At 43.0% G+C, this 19323-nt stretch overlaps 1 protein-coding gene and 1 pseudogene across 3 annotated transcripts in view; one reads left to right on the top strand and one right to left on the bottom strand.

Annotated features, from left to right (window-relative positions):
- Positions 1 to 19323, top strand: part of PCDH11X (protocadherin 11 X-linked) — a 1065677-nt gene that overhangs the window by 176012 nt on the left and 870342 nt on the right. For 2 of the 3 annotated variants that reach the window (XM_032762349.2, XM_032762343.2), the window contains one exon: positions 1652 to 4138. In XM_032762349.2, coding sequence (XP_032618240.1) covers positions 1652 to 4138 — 2487 coding nt within the window. Of the gene's footprint in view, positions 1 to 1651; positions 4139 to 17330; positions 17578 to 19323 lie in introns of those variants that run through there. The other variant, XM_032762359.2, reaches the window with a different exon arrangement.
- On the bottom strand, positions 11352 to 13409 carry LOC142047226 (uncharacterized; annotated as a pseudogene).

The following is a 19323-nucleotide window of genomic DNA, read 5'->3' as shown; positions in this document are numbered from 1 at the left end:
ATGCCAAAGGTTGCTGATGCCTGTTCTATCTCATCCCTCTAAACTTTGGTGATGGGTGGAGGTGTCATGAGGATGTAGGTGGGAAGAGCTGATGTTTCATTTTTTCGTCTGGTTAATGTTAGTTGTAAATTAAACTAACAGTTGTCTTTGTAAATTTTATTGGCAGAATCTAGAGCCATAGAGAGATGATCTTTTAGCAATTTGTGTATAAATTAAAATGAATAAATAAAACAATAGCAGGCCCAATTCTGCCACCTTTACTCATGCTTACTAGCTGCTTGCTAAGTGAATAGACACATTAAAGCCAATGAAAATACTCATGCAGTAAGTTACTACTCAGTGTGAGTAAGGGTGGCAGAACCAGTCCCATCATGAGTATAGCAAGAGCTAGGTCCGCAGCACCGTTTCTCACAATAAACATGATAGGTATAACGAGAGTTTAATGTTCTTAAAAACAAATACATACATATATAAAATCCTAACTGTTCCGTGCCCCACTATCCTATCTGAGCCTCACTGAGCCCCATTTTCACCCATGTTACACACCTATTTTCAATGCCTGCATTATGGCCCCCATCCTTCTGGGGAGATAATGCTGTCAGGATTCCCTTTGGAATCTGTCAATACCACTCTTCATCAGTCAGAGAGATTGCTATTGATCATTGCTAATCAATTCCTTCTCCTTGGGGGATGTGTATGCTCCCTTTGCAAGAGTCCCAGCATCTGCTGGCCCAGAGAGATACCAGCAGTGGGAATCAGACTCCAGTCTCCCACCTGCAGGACAGCACATTACTTTTAAACTGCTCTGTCCATCTCGTAGTCTAAGGAAAAACTGTATTTTTAAAGTGTCTGCACATATAAATGCATTCCTTGCTGTAAGAAGGGCATGAAGTGTTCAACAAACCCTGTTACAGGATCTTATTACTCAGAGTGTAAATGTAATAGTCCTGTGATGATATTCATAAGAAAAAACATCTTATTTTCACACTTGGAATGTATTTTTCACAGCAAATATGGAATACATAGTGATGAAAAGGGGAATAATTCTTCCTGATTTTCATGTATTTCTAATAACCTAACTTGTCTCAGTTGTGACTGTGCCACTTGAATCTTAAATTATGTGGTAATTCCCTTTTCAGTATGGTGTAGTTTTTCTTTTCTCTAAATGGTACAGATTGTACCCTTGTCTTGCTCTGCTGAACTGGGGATTAATTCTCCCTATCCTTTTGCTTGCCCTCCCCAAATCTCGGGTCCTGGCTTGTTGTGGGGCACACCCTTAGCTCCGTGGATATTGCCCCTCTGTGAGCATGGGGTCTGATGTAAGTTGAGCCTTGGCATCTCTCTCCTCTCCACCCCCTGCCTAGGTGTAAAATAGGAAGTAAGCCACATGTTTTCAGGAGTTGCAGTAATTTGAGCTGGAGCTGTAAAAGGAACCTTGATGCTCTGAAACACCATTCCTGCTCTGGCCTAATACTAGAGAGGCAAAGGTACGACCAGCTCTGTGCTCAAGGCAAAGGCTAAAGGCTTAATCTAGCAGTATAAATACACCTATAAAGGTATTTTCATGGGATCCCATGTGTACAATAAAGATGTCTATCTATTTGTAATATATTTTCATAATAAAAATTGTTCCCTTTTCTGTGTCTTCTAGGGTCAAAATGTATTTGGACTTGATATAATTGAAACACCTGAGGGAGACAAGTGGCCACAGTTGATAGTCCAGCAGATCCTGGACAGGGAGCAGAAAGACACATATGTGATGAAGATTAAAGTTGAAGATGGTGGAACACCTCCCAGATCCAGTACAGCCATCCTACAAGTAACAGTTACTGATGTGAATGACAATCGCCCAGTCTTTAAGGAAAATGACATTGAAGTTAGTATTCCAGAAAATGCTCCAGTGGGCACCTCAGTTTCTCAGCTCCATGCCACTGATGCTGATCTGGGCTCAAATGCGCAGATCCACTTCTTTTTCAGCAATCAGATCTCCAGTCTGGCCAAAAGGCTCTTTGCCTTAGATAACACCACTGGCCTCATCACAATTAAGGAACCACTGGACAGGGAGGAGTCACCTGTACATAAGTTAACTGTTTTGGCAAGTGATGGCAGCTCAATTCCATCAAGAGCAACAGTGACAGTAAATATCACCGATATTAACGATAATGTCCCATCCATAGACACAAGATACATCATCAATCCAGTGAATGGGACTGTGCTCCTGTCTGAGAAAGCGCCACTCAATACAAAAATTGCCCTGATTACAGTAATGGACAAGGATGCTGATCTGAATGGAAAAGTTACCTGCTTCACAGACCATGATGTCCCTTTTAGGTTAAAGCCAGTATTTGATAATCAGTTTCTGTTGGAGACTGCCACATTTCTAGACTATGAGGCTACGCGAGAATATGCCATTAAAATAGTGGCCTCTGATTCAGGGAAACCTCCCTTGAATCAGTCTGCAATGCTGCTGATCAAAATCAAAGATGAGAATGACAATGCCCCAGTTTTTACACAGCCTGTCATAGGACTTTCCATACCTGAGAACAATGCTCCTGGGACCCAACTGACCAAGATCAGTGCCACAGATGCAGACAGTGGACGCAATGCTGAGATCAGCTATATGCTGGGTTCAGATGCACCCCCCATTTTCAACCTGGATCGCCGCACAGGAGTTCTGACAGTAGTGAGAAAGTTGGACAGGGAAAAGCAGGACAGGTACTCCTTCACTGTACTGGCTAAGGATAATGGGATGCCACCATTGCAGACCAATGCTACTGTGACACTATCAGTTCTGGACCAGAATGACAACAGCCCTGCTTTTACCCATAATGAATACAATTTCTATGTGCCAGAAAACCTCCCCATGTATGGCACAGTGGGGCTTATCACAGTTACTGACGCTGACTCTGGAGAGAATGCTGCAGTTACTCTCTCTATATTAAATGGCAGAGAGAATTTCATTATCGATCCACTTACTGGTGTAATAAGACCCAATATTACATTTGATAGAGAGCAACAAGGTTCTTACACTTTCCAGGTGAAGGCTATCGATGGAGGAAGAGTGCAACGCTCTTCCACTGCCAAAGTGACCATAAATGTAGTTGATGTGAATGACAACAGGCCGGTTTTCGTCATCCCTTCATCCAACTACTCCTATGAGTTGATTCCCACAGCCACCAATCCAGGATCCGTGGTGACTAAAGTCTTTGCAGTTGACAATGATACAGGGATGAATGCAGAGCTCCGCTACAGCATTATAGGTGGGAATTCAAGAAGTTTGTTTACAATTGATCAGTTAACAGGCAACATTACTTTGAAAGAGAAGGTAATCACAGCAGATCATGGCTTACACAGGCTGGTGATAAAAGTCAATGATTTAGGACAGCCAGAGTCTCTCTATACCATAGCACTGGTGCATTTATTTGTAAATGAGACCATCACCAATGGTTCATATGTGCAGGAGCTGGTGCGCAGAAATATGGAAACACCAGTGGGCCAGAATGTTGGGGATGGTGAGATAACCCCACAGACCAATGACTATGTCAAAATCATCATTGCCATAATTGCAGGCACCATGACAGTCATCCTGGTCATTTTTGTCACTGCTCTGGTACGATGCCGTCAGACACCCCGGCACAAGGTTGTCCAAAAAAGCAAGCAGAGTGGGGAATGGGTCTCCCCGAACCAGGAGAACCGACAGATCAAGAAGAAGAAGAAGAAAAAGAAGCGCTCTCCTAAAAGCCTCCTTCTCAACTTTGTGACAATTGAAGAATCTAAGCCCGATGATCCTGCCCATGAGCATATAAATGGCACTTTAGACATTCCCGTAGAGCTAGAAGAACAAACTATGGGAAAATATAACTGGGCCACCACACCAACCACATTTAAGCCTGACAGCCCAGATTTAGCAAAGCATTACAAGTCTGCCTCTCCACAACCCACCTTTCAAATTAAACCCGAGACTCCTGTGCCCCCTAAGAAGCACCATGTCATTCAGGAACTGCCTCTGGATAACACCTTTGTGGTGGGTTGTGACTCACTCTCCAAGTGCTCCTCAAGCAGCTCGGACCCATATAGTGTCTCCGAATGCAGCTGTCAAGGTGGCTTCAAGACCCCAGGCCCCATCCACACCAGACAGGTAATACAAAGTTTCTAGCTGCTCACTCTCTCTTTCTCTGTCTGTACCTCTAAGCTCTGCAGAATAACTTTGTCTATAAAGATTAAAAGCCTGAAAGTTCATGCTTGGCTGAGATATTGCAATGTAAACAGTTTGTGATTCATCAGTGTTAAAAGGAGAAAATTAGAATAAAGTGACTCGTGGCTGTGGGAAAATTTAGTACTAAAGAATGATTATATTAGGGGATATTCCTGTCTGTAGATGGCAGTATGGTACTTCCTGCATTAACATAGTATTTAGCTGTGCAGCTCTGTAAAACAAAGAGAGGTTGTTAGCGCTGTCCTCGCTAGTATTGTATGCTCAGGAATCTAAGTAATCTAGGCCAGGTGGAAAGCATTAAAGCTTTGCAGCATCTGATAAGTGGTTCTTAATGCTAATGGAGTCTAGAATTGGAGCCTTCATTTGGACAGAGCTGTACCTCAAGGTCTCTCAAAAACAGGAAAGGGGTTTTTTTTGTACTGAGAGATTGAGTGCCATTTTCAGATTAGAAACATACCCTACCATGCAGGGTACTAAAAGCTGACTGACTGACATAATCAACAATATAAAGCAGTAAAGAAGCCAGTGGGGAAATTTAGAAGCATCACAAGCATTGCCCTCACTTTGTTACCTTCATGCCCAAGTACAGATCATAGAGACACTAGCTGCGGTACAGTTCAGAGCAGCAGTCATATGAATGAATTAAAAACCCCTCAGATTAACAAGGAGGACAAAAATATAATGATAATTAAACACTCTGTTGCTTTATAAGACACTAATGAAAGCTTATTAAAGCAATGGGAACCACATCAGAATTGAATCCAGATTCTGGAAAGCTGCGTTAATGCATTTGTGATAAGGGTTTGTTATTTGTCTGAGTTTTTCCTCCATCAGTAGCCTATCCTCAGTACAAAGAAAACTCCCATGTTTTTATTTGAGTTAGTCATGAGGTATCTATGCAGGAAAATAAGTTAATAAAATATTTGTGATGATAAAATGGGATTCACTTCAATTATTTCTGTACAGGAACAGATCCTCAGCTAATGTACATCTGTGTAGGCCTTAGTGGTGCTTTGACGATTTACCCTAGCTAAGGATCAGGTCCACAGGTTTGACTTACTTTTCTGTAGACAATTTTGTTAACAATGTGGTGAAAGTAAAGGGGGCCTGAAGAAATGTTCTCATTCAAACTGCATATCTACAGCATACAAAGATTGGCACTGCTTTTTTTTTTTACTTTCTTATTTTTAACACCAGTCTGTGAAGTAGACAAAATCCCTGCTCTGTACAAAACATTATCTTTTGCTGAGAGACCTTAACAGAAAATGGAATAGAAAAGGATTTCTTCATATTTCTAAGACAGCAGAGACAATGGTGGGAGGGGTTAATATCTTGTTAAAGATTTCAATGTCTTCTGTTAAAGCTGTTTGAGTGAATTAATTTTGAATTTAAATTATGCAACAGAAGAAGTGTGTGTGTGTGTTGATTTTACTCTGGAACTTGAAGGTTGTTTTCTCAGCACCTCTTCGGGCCTGATCCAGATCCCACTGAAATCAATGGAAGTTTTTCCATTAAATTCAGGGTGCTTTGGCTTAGGCCCTGTGAGCTGAAAGAATCCACAGTTACCTGCTCAAGGGCCTTGCATTCTGTCACCTTCCCCCCAGCAGAGACAGCTAGGCACGTGGCAACCTCTGGAACCATCCAACCATCTGCCCGAGAGGGCTGTTAGAAAGGAATGGAAGGCAATTCCTTTATCAGGGATGAGTGCACGGAAATGTAGGTACTCTCTTTCACTGTTCTTCTAGCCTGTGTGAACTGATGTCAGAGCACTCCTACCCCCCTGATGGTGCAGAAAAGCACATTGCCTTTGGAGTATTCCTCACCCCTGAAATTATTTCAAGGCAATTCTGTGAATATGAGTATAATGAAACATTAGCACAAATTGGGATTATGGTATTAATTTTGTTTAAATCTGCAGTCCTCCTCCTTTAGACTTAACTTTGTGTCGTGGCAACGAACACCGAGCTGGGGAAATTTTAACAGCATATCGTACAAAGTCTTGTACATTCACTTGCAAACAGTATTTCCTTTAAATGTTGAAATTAATGCTCTCATTACTTAAGCAAAATATGAACAATTTTTTAATGAACCTATATAAGTATTGAAACAAGAAAGGAGTTAACTGGCCTTTGTGTTAGATTTTATTACATAAAGGGAATCATATTTTTAAGAAAAGTAAAGAGAACTAAATTAACTGTTGGTCTGCAGTTCTAATAGATAGTTTTAAACAGTCAGATTTGGTCCTAATAATGAAATACTCTGTCTCTTATATATGGAATGGCCTTATTTCCATTTAAGAATGTGAATTGGATACAAGTGAGTGACTCAAGACAGGATAATTTGAAGTTATCAGTTAGTTCTATTAGCGAGTGGAGAGACTTAAAAAAAACTAAAAAAACTAAATAAACCCTAAAGAAAAGCTTCTTATAGCAGCACAGTACTTCAGTTGTCATGCTCTTCACCCTTTTTCCAACCTCAGAGATGAATGGCATGTTTGAGATTAGTGCAACTGTTGCTTCATGCATTCACTGATTTTGCAGAAAGCTGTAGGCAGAGCTGAGACCTGATGGAGAATAAGTTACATTAGAAACTCAAATGCTCTAGTGTTTAAAAATAAAGAATAAATGTTTCCAACTTGTGAAAAAAATGTGCTTTATCCCAGCACTAGTAGTTATTGCAATGCATCAGTTTACAAACAAAAAGCTTTCTGAAGCATGACTAGAGAAGGAACAAAATTATTTATTCAGTTTTCCCTCCCAAATTTCAGGTTGCTGGGATAAATGGGTCTCTAATCAGAACTGTCCCTGGTTTTGTTTCTGCAAAACCAAAATATCACTCAGTTATTATGAAACAAAACCCACCTTTGACCATCCTCATTTGAAACAGAATTGAACTATCACTGAAAACATGTATATGGAGCCACTAAAGCTTTAAAATTTGGCTCCTGGCCCATCTGTGCAAATAAAACCTGGTTTGGGTTTTACAAAGCTAAAAAAATGGTCCTTGATTCTGTGTTACTGCTTAGATTGGTCTAACTCAGTGCTCTTCACTATTTTTTAAGTGGGGGCCACTTCGGCAAAAAACCTTCAATGTGAGAGCCACATCAATCCGACACAGACGGTTGAACACTCTGAGTTCTTTGTTTGTTGATATGGTAATATTGCAGTTATTGGTAATATTACTTGGGATGCAGAAGGAGGTATAGAGAGGTTGGCTCTGGGAGGGGGCTCAGGGCTGGGGCATGAGCTTGGAGTGCAGAAGGGGGTGAGGGGTGCAAGCTCTGGGAGGGAGTTTGGGTGCAGGACGGGACTCCAGGCTGGGGCAGAGTGTTTGGATGCAGGAGGGGGTATGGGCTGCTGGCTCCAGGTGGGGGTATGGGGTGCAGGAGTCAGTATGGAGTGCAGGCTCTGGGAGGGGGCTCAGGGCTGGGGCTTGGGGTGCAGGAGGGGGTGAGGAGTGCAAGCTCTGGGAGGCAGTTTGGGTACAGGAGGGGATTCCAGGCTGGGGCAGAATATTCAGATGCAGGAGGGAGTATAGGGTGCTGGCTCCAGGAGGGGGTGTGGGGTGCAGGAGGAGGTATGGAATATGGGCTCTGGGAGGGCTGTGAGCTGAGGCAGGGGCTTGGGGTGTGGGAGGGGGTATTGGGGGCTGGCTCTGGGAGGCCGCAGATTGCACAGTAGAAGAGCTATTCAGAACCTGCCCATGGAAGGGGCTGGCCTTGGCCCCACACCGCTCCTGGAAGGGGCCAATGTGCCCCTCCAGCCCCTGGGGGACACATGGCTCTGCATGCTGTCCCTCTCTGCAGGCACTGTACCCACAACTCTCATTGGCCAAAGTTCCTTGTTCCCGGCCAATGGGAGCTGTGAGGACAGAGCTTTCAGGCAGGAGCAGCGTGCAGAGACCTCTGCTCCCCCATCCCTTTGTCACACCTCCTGGGGCCATGGGGATGTGCTGGCCGCTTCCAGGAGTGGCGTGGGGTCAGGGCTGGCAGGGAGCCTGTCTTAGCTGTAGTTCCACTGCCACTGGAGAGCGCAATCGACAGGGAGCCACACTTAGGGTCCATGGGAGCAACCATTGGTTCTCAGGTCTTGAATTGAAGAACACTGATCTATAACACAATGGAAAATCCTTGTAGTATTTGTTCTGATGAGATGTGCTAAATATATGTATAATTAGAGGGAAAAACACAGAAGAGAGCGTTTGAAGATTTTTCATGAAAAAACTGAAACACCTTGAGTGGCCAGAAGGAAAAGTAAATAAACAGCACAACCAGCCCAGGGCTGCAACTGCTGAAAGAATCAGAGAGACCAGGACCAGCCAAAGACGCCATGAACCACCAAAAGGGGAGGGAATGAAGATGTTACTGTAGTGATCGAGAATGGCTAAAGAAGGAAAAGCATGATACATATGTAATACCTTTTATGTGTGTCTGAGGGGGGAGAGGGAGAATGATAATCCATATTATTTTTTAAAAAGTCATTTCAGAGCAATTATTTCATCAATCCTAGTGACCACAAATACATGGAAACTTGTAGAATAGCAAGTGTTCTTTCGTGAAGTATTAGAAATTAATGTACTAAAGAAGCTTTTCAAAGTGATAGACCGTGAAGAGACTGTTAGGGTATGGCTACACTACGAAATTAGGTCAAATTTATAGAAGTCGATATTTTAGAAATCGATTTTATACAGTCGATTGTGTGTGTCCCCACTTAAGGCCATTAACTCGGCTGAATGCATCCACAGTACTGAGGCTAGCGTCGACTTCCAGAGCATTGCACTGTGGGTAGCTATCCCACAGTTTCTGCAGTCTCCGCCACCCATTGGAATTCTGGGTTGAGCTCCCAATGCCTGATGGGGAAAAAACATTGTCACGGGTGGTTCTGGGTAAATGTTGTCAGCCCCCCCGACCCCCGGCCGTGAAAGCAACAGTAATACATCATTTCTTACCTTTTTTCCTGGGTTACCCGTGCAGATGCCATACCACAGCAAGCATGAAGCCCGCTCAGCTCACCGTCACTGTTTGTCTCCTAGGTACTGCCAGACGTGGTACTGCATTGCTACACAGCGGTAGCTCATTACCTTTTGGCAGCACATGGTGCATTATGATTGGTAGCCTTCATCATCGTCTCCTGGGTGCTCTTTTAGCTGACCTCAGTGAGGTCGGTTGGGGTGCCTGGGCAGATATGTGTCCTCCTGGCTGGCCTCGGTGAGGTCGGCCGGGGGCACCTGGACATAAATGGGAGACGACAATGGCTAGCAGTCATACTGCACCATCTGCTGCCAGCCTGAGATGTATAAGAGAGATGGAGTGGATCAAAACAATAAAGAGACCAGATTTGTTTTGTATTCATTTGTATTCATTTGCTCCCCCTCCCTCCCTCCATGAATAGTGGGGGGAGGGATAATTTAGTGGTTTGAGCATTGGCCTGCTAAACCTAGAGTTGTGAATTCAATCCTTGAAGGGGCCATTCTGTGTGACAACCCTGTAAGCCAACCCTGTAAGCCATGTTGTGAGTCACCCCTCCTTCAGTCAGAGCAACAGCAGACAATCGTTTTGCACCTTTTTTCAGCGCAGACGCCATAGCACTGCAAGCGTGGAGCCTGCTCAGATCACCGCTGCAATTATGAGCACTGTAAACACCACACCCATGATCCTGCAGTATATGCAGAACCAGAACCTGCAAAAGCAAAACCAGGCAAGAAGGTGACAGCAGCGCACTGACGAGAGTGATGAGGGCATGGACACAGACTTCTCTCAAAGTACGGGCCCTGGCAATGTGGACATCATGCTGTTAATGGGGCAGGTTCTAGCCATGGAACGCTGATTCTGGGCCTGAGAAACAAGCACAGACTGGTGGGACCACATTGTGTTGCATATCTGGGACGATTCCCAGTGGCTACAAAACTTTGGCATGCGTAAGGGCACTTTCTTGGAAATTTGTGACTTGCTTTCCCCTGCCCTGAAGCACAAGAATACCAAGATGAGAGCAGTCCTCGCAACTCACACACAAGTGGTGATAGCCCTGTGGAAGCTTGCAACACCAGACTGCTACCGGTCAGTCAGGCATCAGTTTGGAGTGGGCAAATCTACGGTGGGGGCTGCTGTGATCCAAGTAGCCAACGCAATCAAAGAGCTGCTGCTATCAAGGGTAGTGACTCTGGGAAATGTGCAGGTCATAGTGGATGGCTTTGCTGCAATGGGCTTCCCTAACTGTGGTGGGGTGATAGACGGAATCCATATCCCTATCTTGGCACCGGAGCACCAAGCCAGCAAGTAGATAAACTGAAAGGGGTACTTTTCAATGGTGATACTGGTGGATCATAAAGGATGTTTCACCAACATCAACGTGGGATGGCTGGGAAAGGTACCTGACGCTTGCATCTTTAGGACCTCTGGTCTGTTTCAAAAGCTGCAGCAAGGGACTTTCTTCCCAAACCAGAAAATAATTGTTGGGGATGTTGAACTGCCTATAGTTATCCTTGGGGAGCCAGCCTACCCCTTAATGCCATGGCTCATGAAGCCGTCCACAGGCAGCTTGGATTGTAGTCAGGAGCTGTTCAACGATAGGCTGAGCAAGTGCAGAATGGTGGTAGAATGTGCATTTATTGTTTAAAAGCGCGCTGGCACAGTTTACTGACTCGGATAGACCTCAGCGAAACCAATATTCCCATTGTTATTACCGCTTGCTGTGTGCTCCACAATATCTGTGAGAGTAAGGGGTGGCGGGGTCCCCCCCTCTGTGGCGGGGTGGGAGGTTGAGGCTAATCACTTGGCCACTGATTATGCTCTGCCAGACACCAGGGCGATTAGAGTACAGGAAGGTGCGGTGTGCATCAGAGAAGCTTTGAAAACCAGTTTCATGACTGGCCAGGCTGCGGTGTAAAAGTTCTGTCTGTTTCTCCTTGATGAAGCCAGTCCCCCCTGCCTCCCCCCGTAAGCTAACCACCCTCCCCTTCCCCCTTTGATCACTGCTTGGAGAGCCAATAAAGTCACTGTTGCTTCACATTCATCCATTCTTTATTGATTCATCACACAAATAGGGGGATAACTGCCAAGGTAGGCCTGGAGGGGTGGGGGAGAAGGGAAGCACCGGTTGGCGTGGGGGAGGAGGGAAGCACTTTAAAACACTGCTCTTTAAAACTTATTGAATGCCAGCTTTCTGTTGCTTGGGCAGTCCTCTGGCATGGAGTGGTTGGGTACCCGGAGGCGCCCCCCACGCGTTCTTGGACATCTGGCTGAGGAGGCCATGGAACTTGCTGAGGAGGGCAGTTGGTTACACAGGGGCTGTAACGGCAGTCTGTGCTCAAGCTGCCTTTCCTGAACTTCAACCATACGCCGGAGCATATCAGCATATCAGTTTGTTCCTCAAGTGGCCTCAGCATTGCCTCTTGTCTTCTGTCACCAAGCTGACACCAGCTATCATTTTCAGCTCGCCACTTGTCCTCACGTTCATATTGTGCTTTCCTGGACTCTGACATTGTCTGCCTCCACACATTCTGCTGGGCTCTTTCAGTGTGGGAAGACTGCATGAGCTCAGAGAACATTTCATCGTGAATGCATTTTTTTTGCCTTCTAATCTTTGCTAGCCTCTAGGAAGAAGATAGTGTGAGCGTTGAAACATTTGCAGCTGGTGGAGGGAAAAAAAGGGGGAATGGTAGTAAAAAAGACACATTTTAGAGAACAATGGGTAGACTCTTTTCACAGTAAACCTTACTGTTAACATTACATAGCACATGTGCTTTCGGAACAAGGTCACATTTTGCCTCTTATTGAGGGTATGCCAGTTTGAGAGAGATCTTTCATGCAGGGCTGGGCAACAGAATTTGGCTTGCAAGTAGACATAATAAGCCACAGTCTTTTGGCTTTTTTAACCTTCATAACATGTGGGAATGGTTTCAGACAGCAGCGCCTTCATTTCCCATACCAAGCAGCCATTGGGTTGGCCATTTAAAATGGGTTGGCCATTTAAAAGGAGGAGGGGCTGTGGTTTTTGGGTTGATGTGCAGCACAAACCCAACTAACCCCTCCTCCAACACACGTCCCCAATTCTCTGAGATGATCACTTCACCCCTCCCTGCACTGCGTGGCTAACAGTGGGGAACATTTCTGTTCAGCCACAGGCAAACAGCCAAGCAGGAAAGGGCACCTCTGAATGTCCCCTTAATAAAATCACCCTATTTCAACCAGGTGACAAGGAATGATATCACTCTCCTGAGGATAACACAGAGAGATAAAGAATGGATGCTGTTTGAATGCCAGCGTATGGTCCCAGTGTTTGCTGCCATACTTTGTTATGCAGTGATTCCAGACTACGTGCTACTGGGCGTACCATGGAGGACAGAATAAGGCTGCCCTGCCCAGAAACCTTTTGCAAAGGCTTTGGGAGTACATCCAGAAGAACTTTATGGAAATGTCCCTGGAGGATTTCCACTCCAGCCACGTTAATAGACGTTTCCAGTAGCTGTACTGGCCGTGAATGCCAGGGCAAATTAATCATTAAACACGCTTGCTTTTAAACCATGTATAATATTTACAAAGGTACACTCAGCAGAGGTCTCTTCTCCTCCTGGTGGGTCCGGGAGGCAGCCTTGGGTGGGTTCTGGGGATACTGACTCCAGGTCCAGAGTGAGAAACACTTCCTGGCTGTCGGGGAAAATGATTTCTCCGCTTCCTTGCCGTGAGCTATCTTCAACCTCCTCCTCATCATCTTCCTCATTCCGAAAACTAGCATCCCTGTTGCATCCTACTCCATTTACAGAGTCAAGGCACAGGGGTGGGGTAGTGGTGGCTGCATCACCTACAGTGGCATGCAGCTCATCATAAAAGCGGCATGTCTGGGGTTCTGACCTGGAGTGGGCATTTGTCTCTCTGGTTTTTTTGGTAGGTTTGCTTCAGCTCCTTAAGTTTCACGCGGCACTGCTGTGGGTCCCTGATATAGCCTCTGTCCTTCATGCCCTTTCAGATTTTTTCAAATGTTTGGGCATTTCGTCTTTTGGAACGGAGTTCTGATAGCACAGATTCGTCTCCCCATGCAGCAATCAGATCCCGTACCTCCCGTTTGATCCATTCTGGAGCTCTTTTGCTATTCTGGGGCTCCATCATGGTCACCTCTGCTGATGAGATCTGCACTCACCTGCCAATCGCCATGCTGGCCAAACAGGAAATGAGATTCAAAAGTTCATGGGCCTTTTCCTGTCTACTTGGCCAGTGCATTGGAGTTGAGAGCGCTGTCCAAAGCGGTCACAATGGAGCACTCTGGGATAGCTCCCGGAAGCCAGTACGTTGAATTGTGACCACACTATCCCAAATTGGACCCAGCAAGGTTGATTTCAGTGCTAATCCCCTCATTGGTGGAGGAGTACCGAAATCAATTTTAACAGTCCTTTAAGTAGAAAATAACGGCTTTGTCATGTGGACGGGTGCAGGGTTAAATCGATCTGATGCTGCTAAATTCAACCTAAACTCGTAGTGTAGACCAGGGCTTAGTAATAATGCACTGTTTTCCAAGGTAGGACAATCAGGGACTTGTAAAATAGAGGTGACATTGAGTGTCTTCCAAGTCATCGGCTTTTTATTAGCCAACTTTGCTAGTCATGTCGGAGAGCGGGGTATATTTGTTTGCTATAGAGCAAACTTCAACAGCAGAAGGATCAGGTTTTAAGTCAATAGGACTTTTGCCATTAAGCTTAAGTAGGGTAAGTAGGGTAAGACTTTCAATACAATACCCTGATAAGGTTACACATGTATCCCATTTCTCTCCGCATTTGTCATTCTATACTCGCAATAGTGAATAAACATAGGCAGAAAGAGGCAATATGAGTTGGCATATGGTTTATGTATTGACATAGAGCACAATTTTCTAAGTTGGGTGGCCAGACATTTGCTTAAAAAGCAGGTGCCTCAAATGGATATCTGGACATCAACTTACATATATGAAGAGTGCTCTAAAGTAAATGCCATATTTGAAAACTGGGCCAAAGACACAATATGCCAAAAGACTTCTTTAAAACTTTGCAATCTTTTCCTGTACTGTACTTCCTCTCCTTGTCCTTTTCACATTCCTGTAGATGTTCTTGTCCAAAAGAGGTGCCACATTCCCCCCTGCCCCACCGCCAGGTTAAATCCTGGGAGCTGAGGAATGCTGGTCAATCAACACCGCTTCCCATCAGCTGGCCAGAGACTCCCAGCTGGAGGGCCTACCTAATGTCCCTTAGTGAGTGTCTCCCTCCCTTGCTGCTAGGATGATCCCCCTTCACTGGGAGTCCCATCAAGTTCCCTCACCTGTTGAGGCAGGTGGATGGCATTTCCTGAAGGACATGCAGTGATTATATTAGGGTCCTGTGATTTTTTTCTAACATCACTCCTTATTCTGAGATGTAGAAATTAGAAGAAATATTACCTCATCTGCCCTCAGAAAGCAAGGGAAAGCACAACTGAGCATGAGAGCAGCTCAGTGGGAGAGTTAGGTCAATAACATCAGGTGTATTTTTGTAAAAAAAAATGATTGATTTCCAGCAGATGTTTTTAAACAGAAATAGTCAAGTAAACTTAGTATTTACATAGATACAGATTAATGCATAGGGTGATCTGGTTCAAATTTAATCCACGTTTTTAGCGGTCATAGTCATAAATATCATGTGGGTCTGCAGTGCCTAGAGTATGCGAGATGAGTTTAGTGCAGTGGTCCCCAACCTTTTCGTCTGGCTGGCGCCAGATGAAGGACCGTGGCGGCGGTGGAGCATCCACCGAAATGCCACCGAAACGCCGCAGAAATTCAGTGGCATTTCGGCAGATGCTCCACCGCCAGCCAGGACACGGGCGCATTTAGATGCCCCCGCAGGTGCCATGGCGCCCGCGGGCACCGCATTGGGGACCCCTGGTTTAGTGCTTCTTTCTAGTTCCCACTGGACCAATGTCCACAACTGTAGAGAAACAAACAAGTGCCTCCACCAGAACTGTCATTACTGTTGTAACTAACCTGAGCATGGAAATCAGGGACTGAACAGGCATAGGGACTGAACAGGCATGGAGACTGAACTCCTGTCTGGCTCCAAGTCAGGATTGAGCCATGTTGGCTGAGCAGTGTGGGAAATGTGCACTACCACTGCCAGCAGTGTAGCAGTTCTATTTATAGAAGCCTTCAGTTACCAGGGCTATCAGGCAGACAGTTTTCATCAGCATGTACACTCACCGATATGAAGGACATTAGGAATGACACAGATGTTTTTCTCTAACACTTGGTATTTGAGGACACTAGCTGAGATCTTCAAAGAGGCCTAAGGGAGTTAGACATTCTACTCCCACTGAATAAAAATAAATAAAATGGGAGCTGGACACCTTGTAAATAAACTACCTTTGTTGGACTTAGTGCCATGCTCATTCCTGGTGGCTTCAGTGCACTTGCACTCACACCAGTGGTGAATTTGGCTCAGTGTGGCTATGTTTCTAAACATGACTGTGAAAATGATATCGTGGGGTTCTATATTTATTTCTCAATTATTCTGAGAACCGCGTTAGCTTAGTTACAAGTAAAAGCACCATCCTCTCCCCCACTCACATACTAATAGCTCTGCAATCCCATGCTGTGGTCCGTTTCGCCTGGTATCCTGTCACAGACCATAACCAGTATCAGATACTTAAGAGAAAGTTCAGGAAACCCTATCACAGGCAATTATGGGATCATTTGTCCCCGGGGAACGTTTGTTTCTGAACCTCATGGTTGAATGTTAGCTTACAGCCTTCAAAAAGTTTTCCTTATTTGTAAGTATTTGCTATGTATTTCTAATTATTCTTGTTGTTTTGTTCCCTTTCTGACTTGAACATCATCGCTGGTAACCCTGGCCCAATTGAAGTGCACTACCACATATGTGCAGTTAAGTAGCAGTTGTGAACATCTTGAGATGTTCTGCGCTTGAAGCTTAAAGCACATTCTGAATCTCTCACTAATGTACATAAGAAGTTCTACTGAAGTAAGGCTGGTCAAAAGAAGTAATTTTTGTCCATGGGAAATTTAGAAAATCTTTTTTTATTTCTTGGGAAAATGTTTCAGTTTTTCAATTAAAAGTGAAAATGGAAAATTGGACAGAAAAATTTCAGTTTGGGTTTTTCATTTTCTCCCTCCCCCTCCCGAGGCAGAAAAATAAAGAGAGATTGGGGGAATTGGAAAAAGGAAGGGAGGCAGGAAACTGAAAAAAATCAGTTTTTATTGAGAAAATTAGAAATTCTGAATGATAGCAAAACCTCACTTTAGTCTGAAATTTATCACATTTCACTCAATACATTCAGAAAGCATAGCTGTGAGAATGTGCCATGTTACTCTTTTCTGCTCATGATATCACTTTGATTTGTTTCATAATCATAGTTCATAATATGATTTTGATCATCAGTAAGGTCTGATTTTTGTTTACCATGATTTCTCCCATTTATTTCATCCCTTATTCTCTCGCAGAATTTTTGACAATCACTGATAGTGATGGGCAGCCTATGGCAATGTCCTAGCCACTGGCTGGTGTTTTCTTAGTGAGCTTGTTTCCCGATAGCATTTTCTTGCCTATTGAGACAGTTGATCTGATCAGTCATTCACTTCCCCAACTTTTGCTAATGCGTATACACTTGATTGGTGGTGCCAGGATTGGAGCAAAGTGACTTTTTGAAGCAAAGTTTTACATTCTTGTGAACTGTGGCCTGGAAGCATGTCAAGTGTGCTGAAAACCCATCAAACACAATTACATGCTTTTGCTCATGTTGTGCTCTTCTTCTTCTAGATACATTTTAGTAGAAGCAGCTAGGGACTCAGTTTTTGCTCTGGTTATATAAATTAATGGGAGGACTGATAATGTACTACTACTTAGTATGCCTACTATTCCTCTGACTTCTGTTCTCAAATTTGGTGTTTGTATGTATGCATACACAAACATGTGTGCACATGCGTGTATATATATATAATCCTTTAGTCAAAAATTGTTGTTGCAGTACACTTCAACACTTGGAGTACCTCACAGAACACAGAGGTATTCACCTAGTTGAAATTTGACAGGCAAACTTTTATGATATACGGGATGCAGGAAATGATGCAGGAAAGGGCTTTTCTCATGCTGTTTCTCTGTTTGCCAGCTCTGAACGTCATCGCATCTGATGTTATGTACTGAAGTCGTACGTGTACACAATGATGTTAAGCCAGCAAACATGAAAACATGGAAATAGCACGAGAAAGCCCTTTGTCCTGTCTCTGATTGCCGAAGAATTTTATCGTCTGATCTCCAGAGTGGTTTGGAAGTGGCGCTGAACTGTTCAAGCTGCCCTACTGAAAGGTATCCAGGGCAAGATTTTTTTTTTTTAAAAGACAGATAGACAAAGAGACTTTAGTGATCTATAATGTTGTTTTGCAAAGAAAAATAAACGTAATATGACCCATCAGTCTGTGTGAATGATGGTTATGATAAGATAAATCTATTGTTTTTTCTTATGTTGCTTGTAAACACATTCTTGTTCCAGGACCTTTGTCCTTATTTATTTGTGTTGAAAAAATTAGTTGTGTTTTTAATGTCTATATATATTGAAAAAGGGAGCAATAAATTTTATGCATACATTGAAAAAGAAAGAGAATGTAAAGTTCTTTATACTCCCTGCATTTTTTCAAATCAAGTATGTTATCGCTTTACTTGTATCACCATAAGCCATGTTGTGAATTCATTATTATTTATAGTTATTTCCACAATATTTTTAATACTGATATTGCTGCTATGGATCATAACTACAAATGATCAAATCATTGCTGTTTATTTTTATAGGCTCAATAGGAATAGTGGGAAAATAATTACTTCCTGCTTACTTATTCATGAAACTACTATAGTAAGCATTCACCTTTTAAATTACTGGCAAGTGCTCACTTAACTTTTTAACTAAACATTATTTTACCTTATGCTTGCTGAAATCTTGATAACTTCTGTATACCGGGTGCCATATTCTTAATCTTTTCAAGTACTTTTAAAAATAAAATAAAAAGGTTAGCTCTTAGAGTGATAAAGTAGAAAATACCCTAAATTTGATTACACCTAAAAATTATTGCATCTTTAGCCAGCACAAGGAAAAAAGTGCAGGCTTTTGTTGTTGTCCTTGTTTGGGGTTATTTTACTATTTTTGGTTAACATTTATTTTTCTAAAGTTAAATTGCTTTACATTAGAATTTGTTGTTTAGCACATCTGATTTAGCAGATAAAATTTGCTTAATGCGTTCAGTTGCAACTTGGTTATTGGTTCCTGTATATCTATTGAATCATATTTTAGGCAATAATGCTTAAAAGAGTGTATGCATCATTTAACAATATTAGTGTTTTATATAAAATACAAAATTTCTTAGGAAGCAGAAGGAGTATAAAGAACCCTGTTTTCTGCACTTATATGAAGACTCATATGACATTAGTTTACTAGAATAAAATGGGGTATAGTCTTTGATTTTTAACTCAGCTGTATACAATGTGTAATTTTCTTTAAATGGAAAATTTTATTAATGATTCATCAGTTAGACTACCAAATGGAATTCTCACATGCTACTGTATGTTTGATGTAAAAGTATTTAAAACAAGCTTGTACGTAAATGTTTCCATTGCCTCAGTTCTCGGACTGCAGAGTGTCTAGAATGACGTTCCCTTCACATTTGCTATCTGGCTCTTTTTTAAAAAAATGGTTATTTGGCTATCTGATCTGTAAAATATAATAAATTTTATTAATAATGAATTATGTATTGTAATTTAGCATATTATATTGCATAAGCATAGAGATGACTGTTGTAGAAGAATATTTCATTTGTTATAGCGAAATCTTTTTCCTGGGAAGAAGATGATTTATTTACAAGACAGTTTCACCATTCGTATTCATACTCCCTTTGCTGTACTAATTCTGCAAGTTAAATGAGCAACAAGTTTCAACAGTAATGGTATTTATTGAGTTTTCCTTCAGCACCACAATTTAGCCAGTTCTTTTGGCTTGTTGCCTGCATTTTACAATGTAGAGATGGAGGGAAGTCTTTATATTTAATGTACTATTATGGATGACATTGAGTCTCAGTGAGAGAATTTGGTCTAACAAATGTGATCAGCACCTTCTC

Source organism: Chelonoidis abingdonii, chromosome 8, assembly GCF_003597395.2.
Source record: "Chelonoidis abingdonii isolate Lonesome George chromosome 8, CheloAbing_2.0, whole genome shotgun sequence".
In the NCBI taxonomy this organism is placed as follows: domain Eukaryota; kingdom Metazoa; phylum Chordata; order Testudines; family Testudinidae; genus Chelonoidis; species Chelonoidis abingdonii.
The sequence above is the reverse complement of the archived record's forward strand: the minus strand, read 5'-3'. Positions and strand labels throughout refer to the sequence as shown.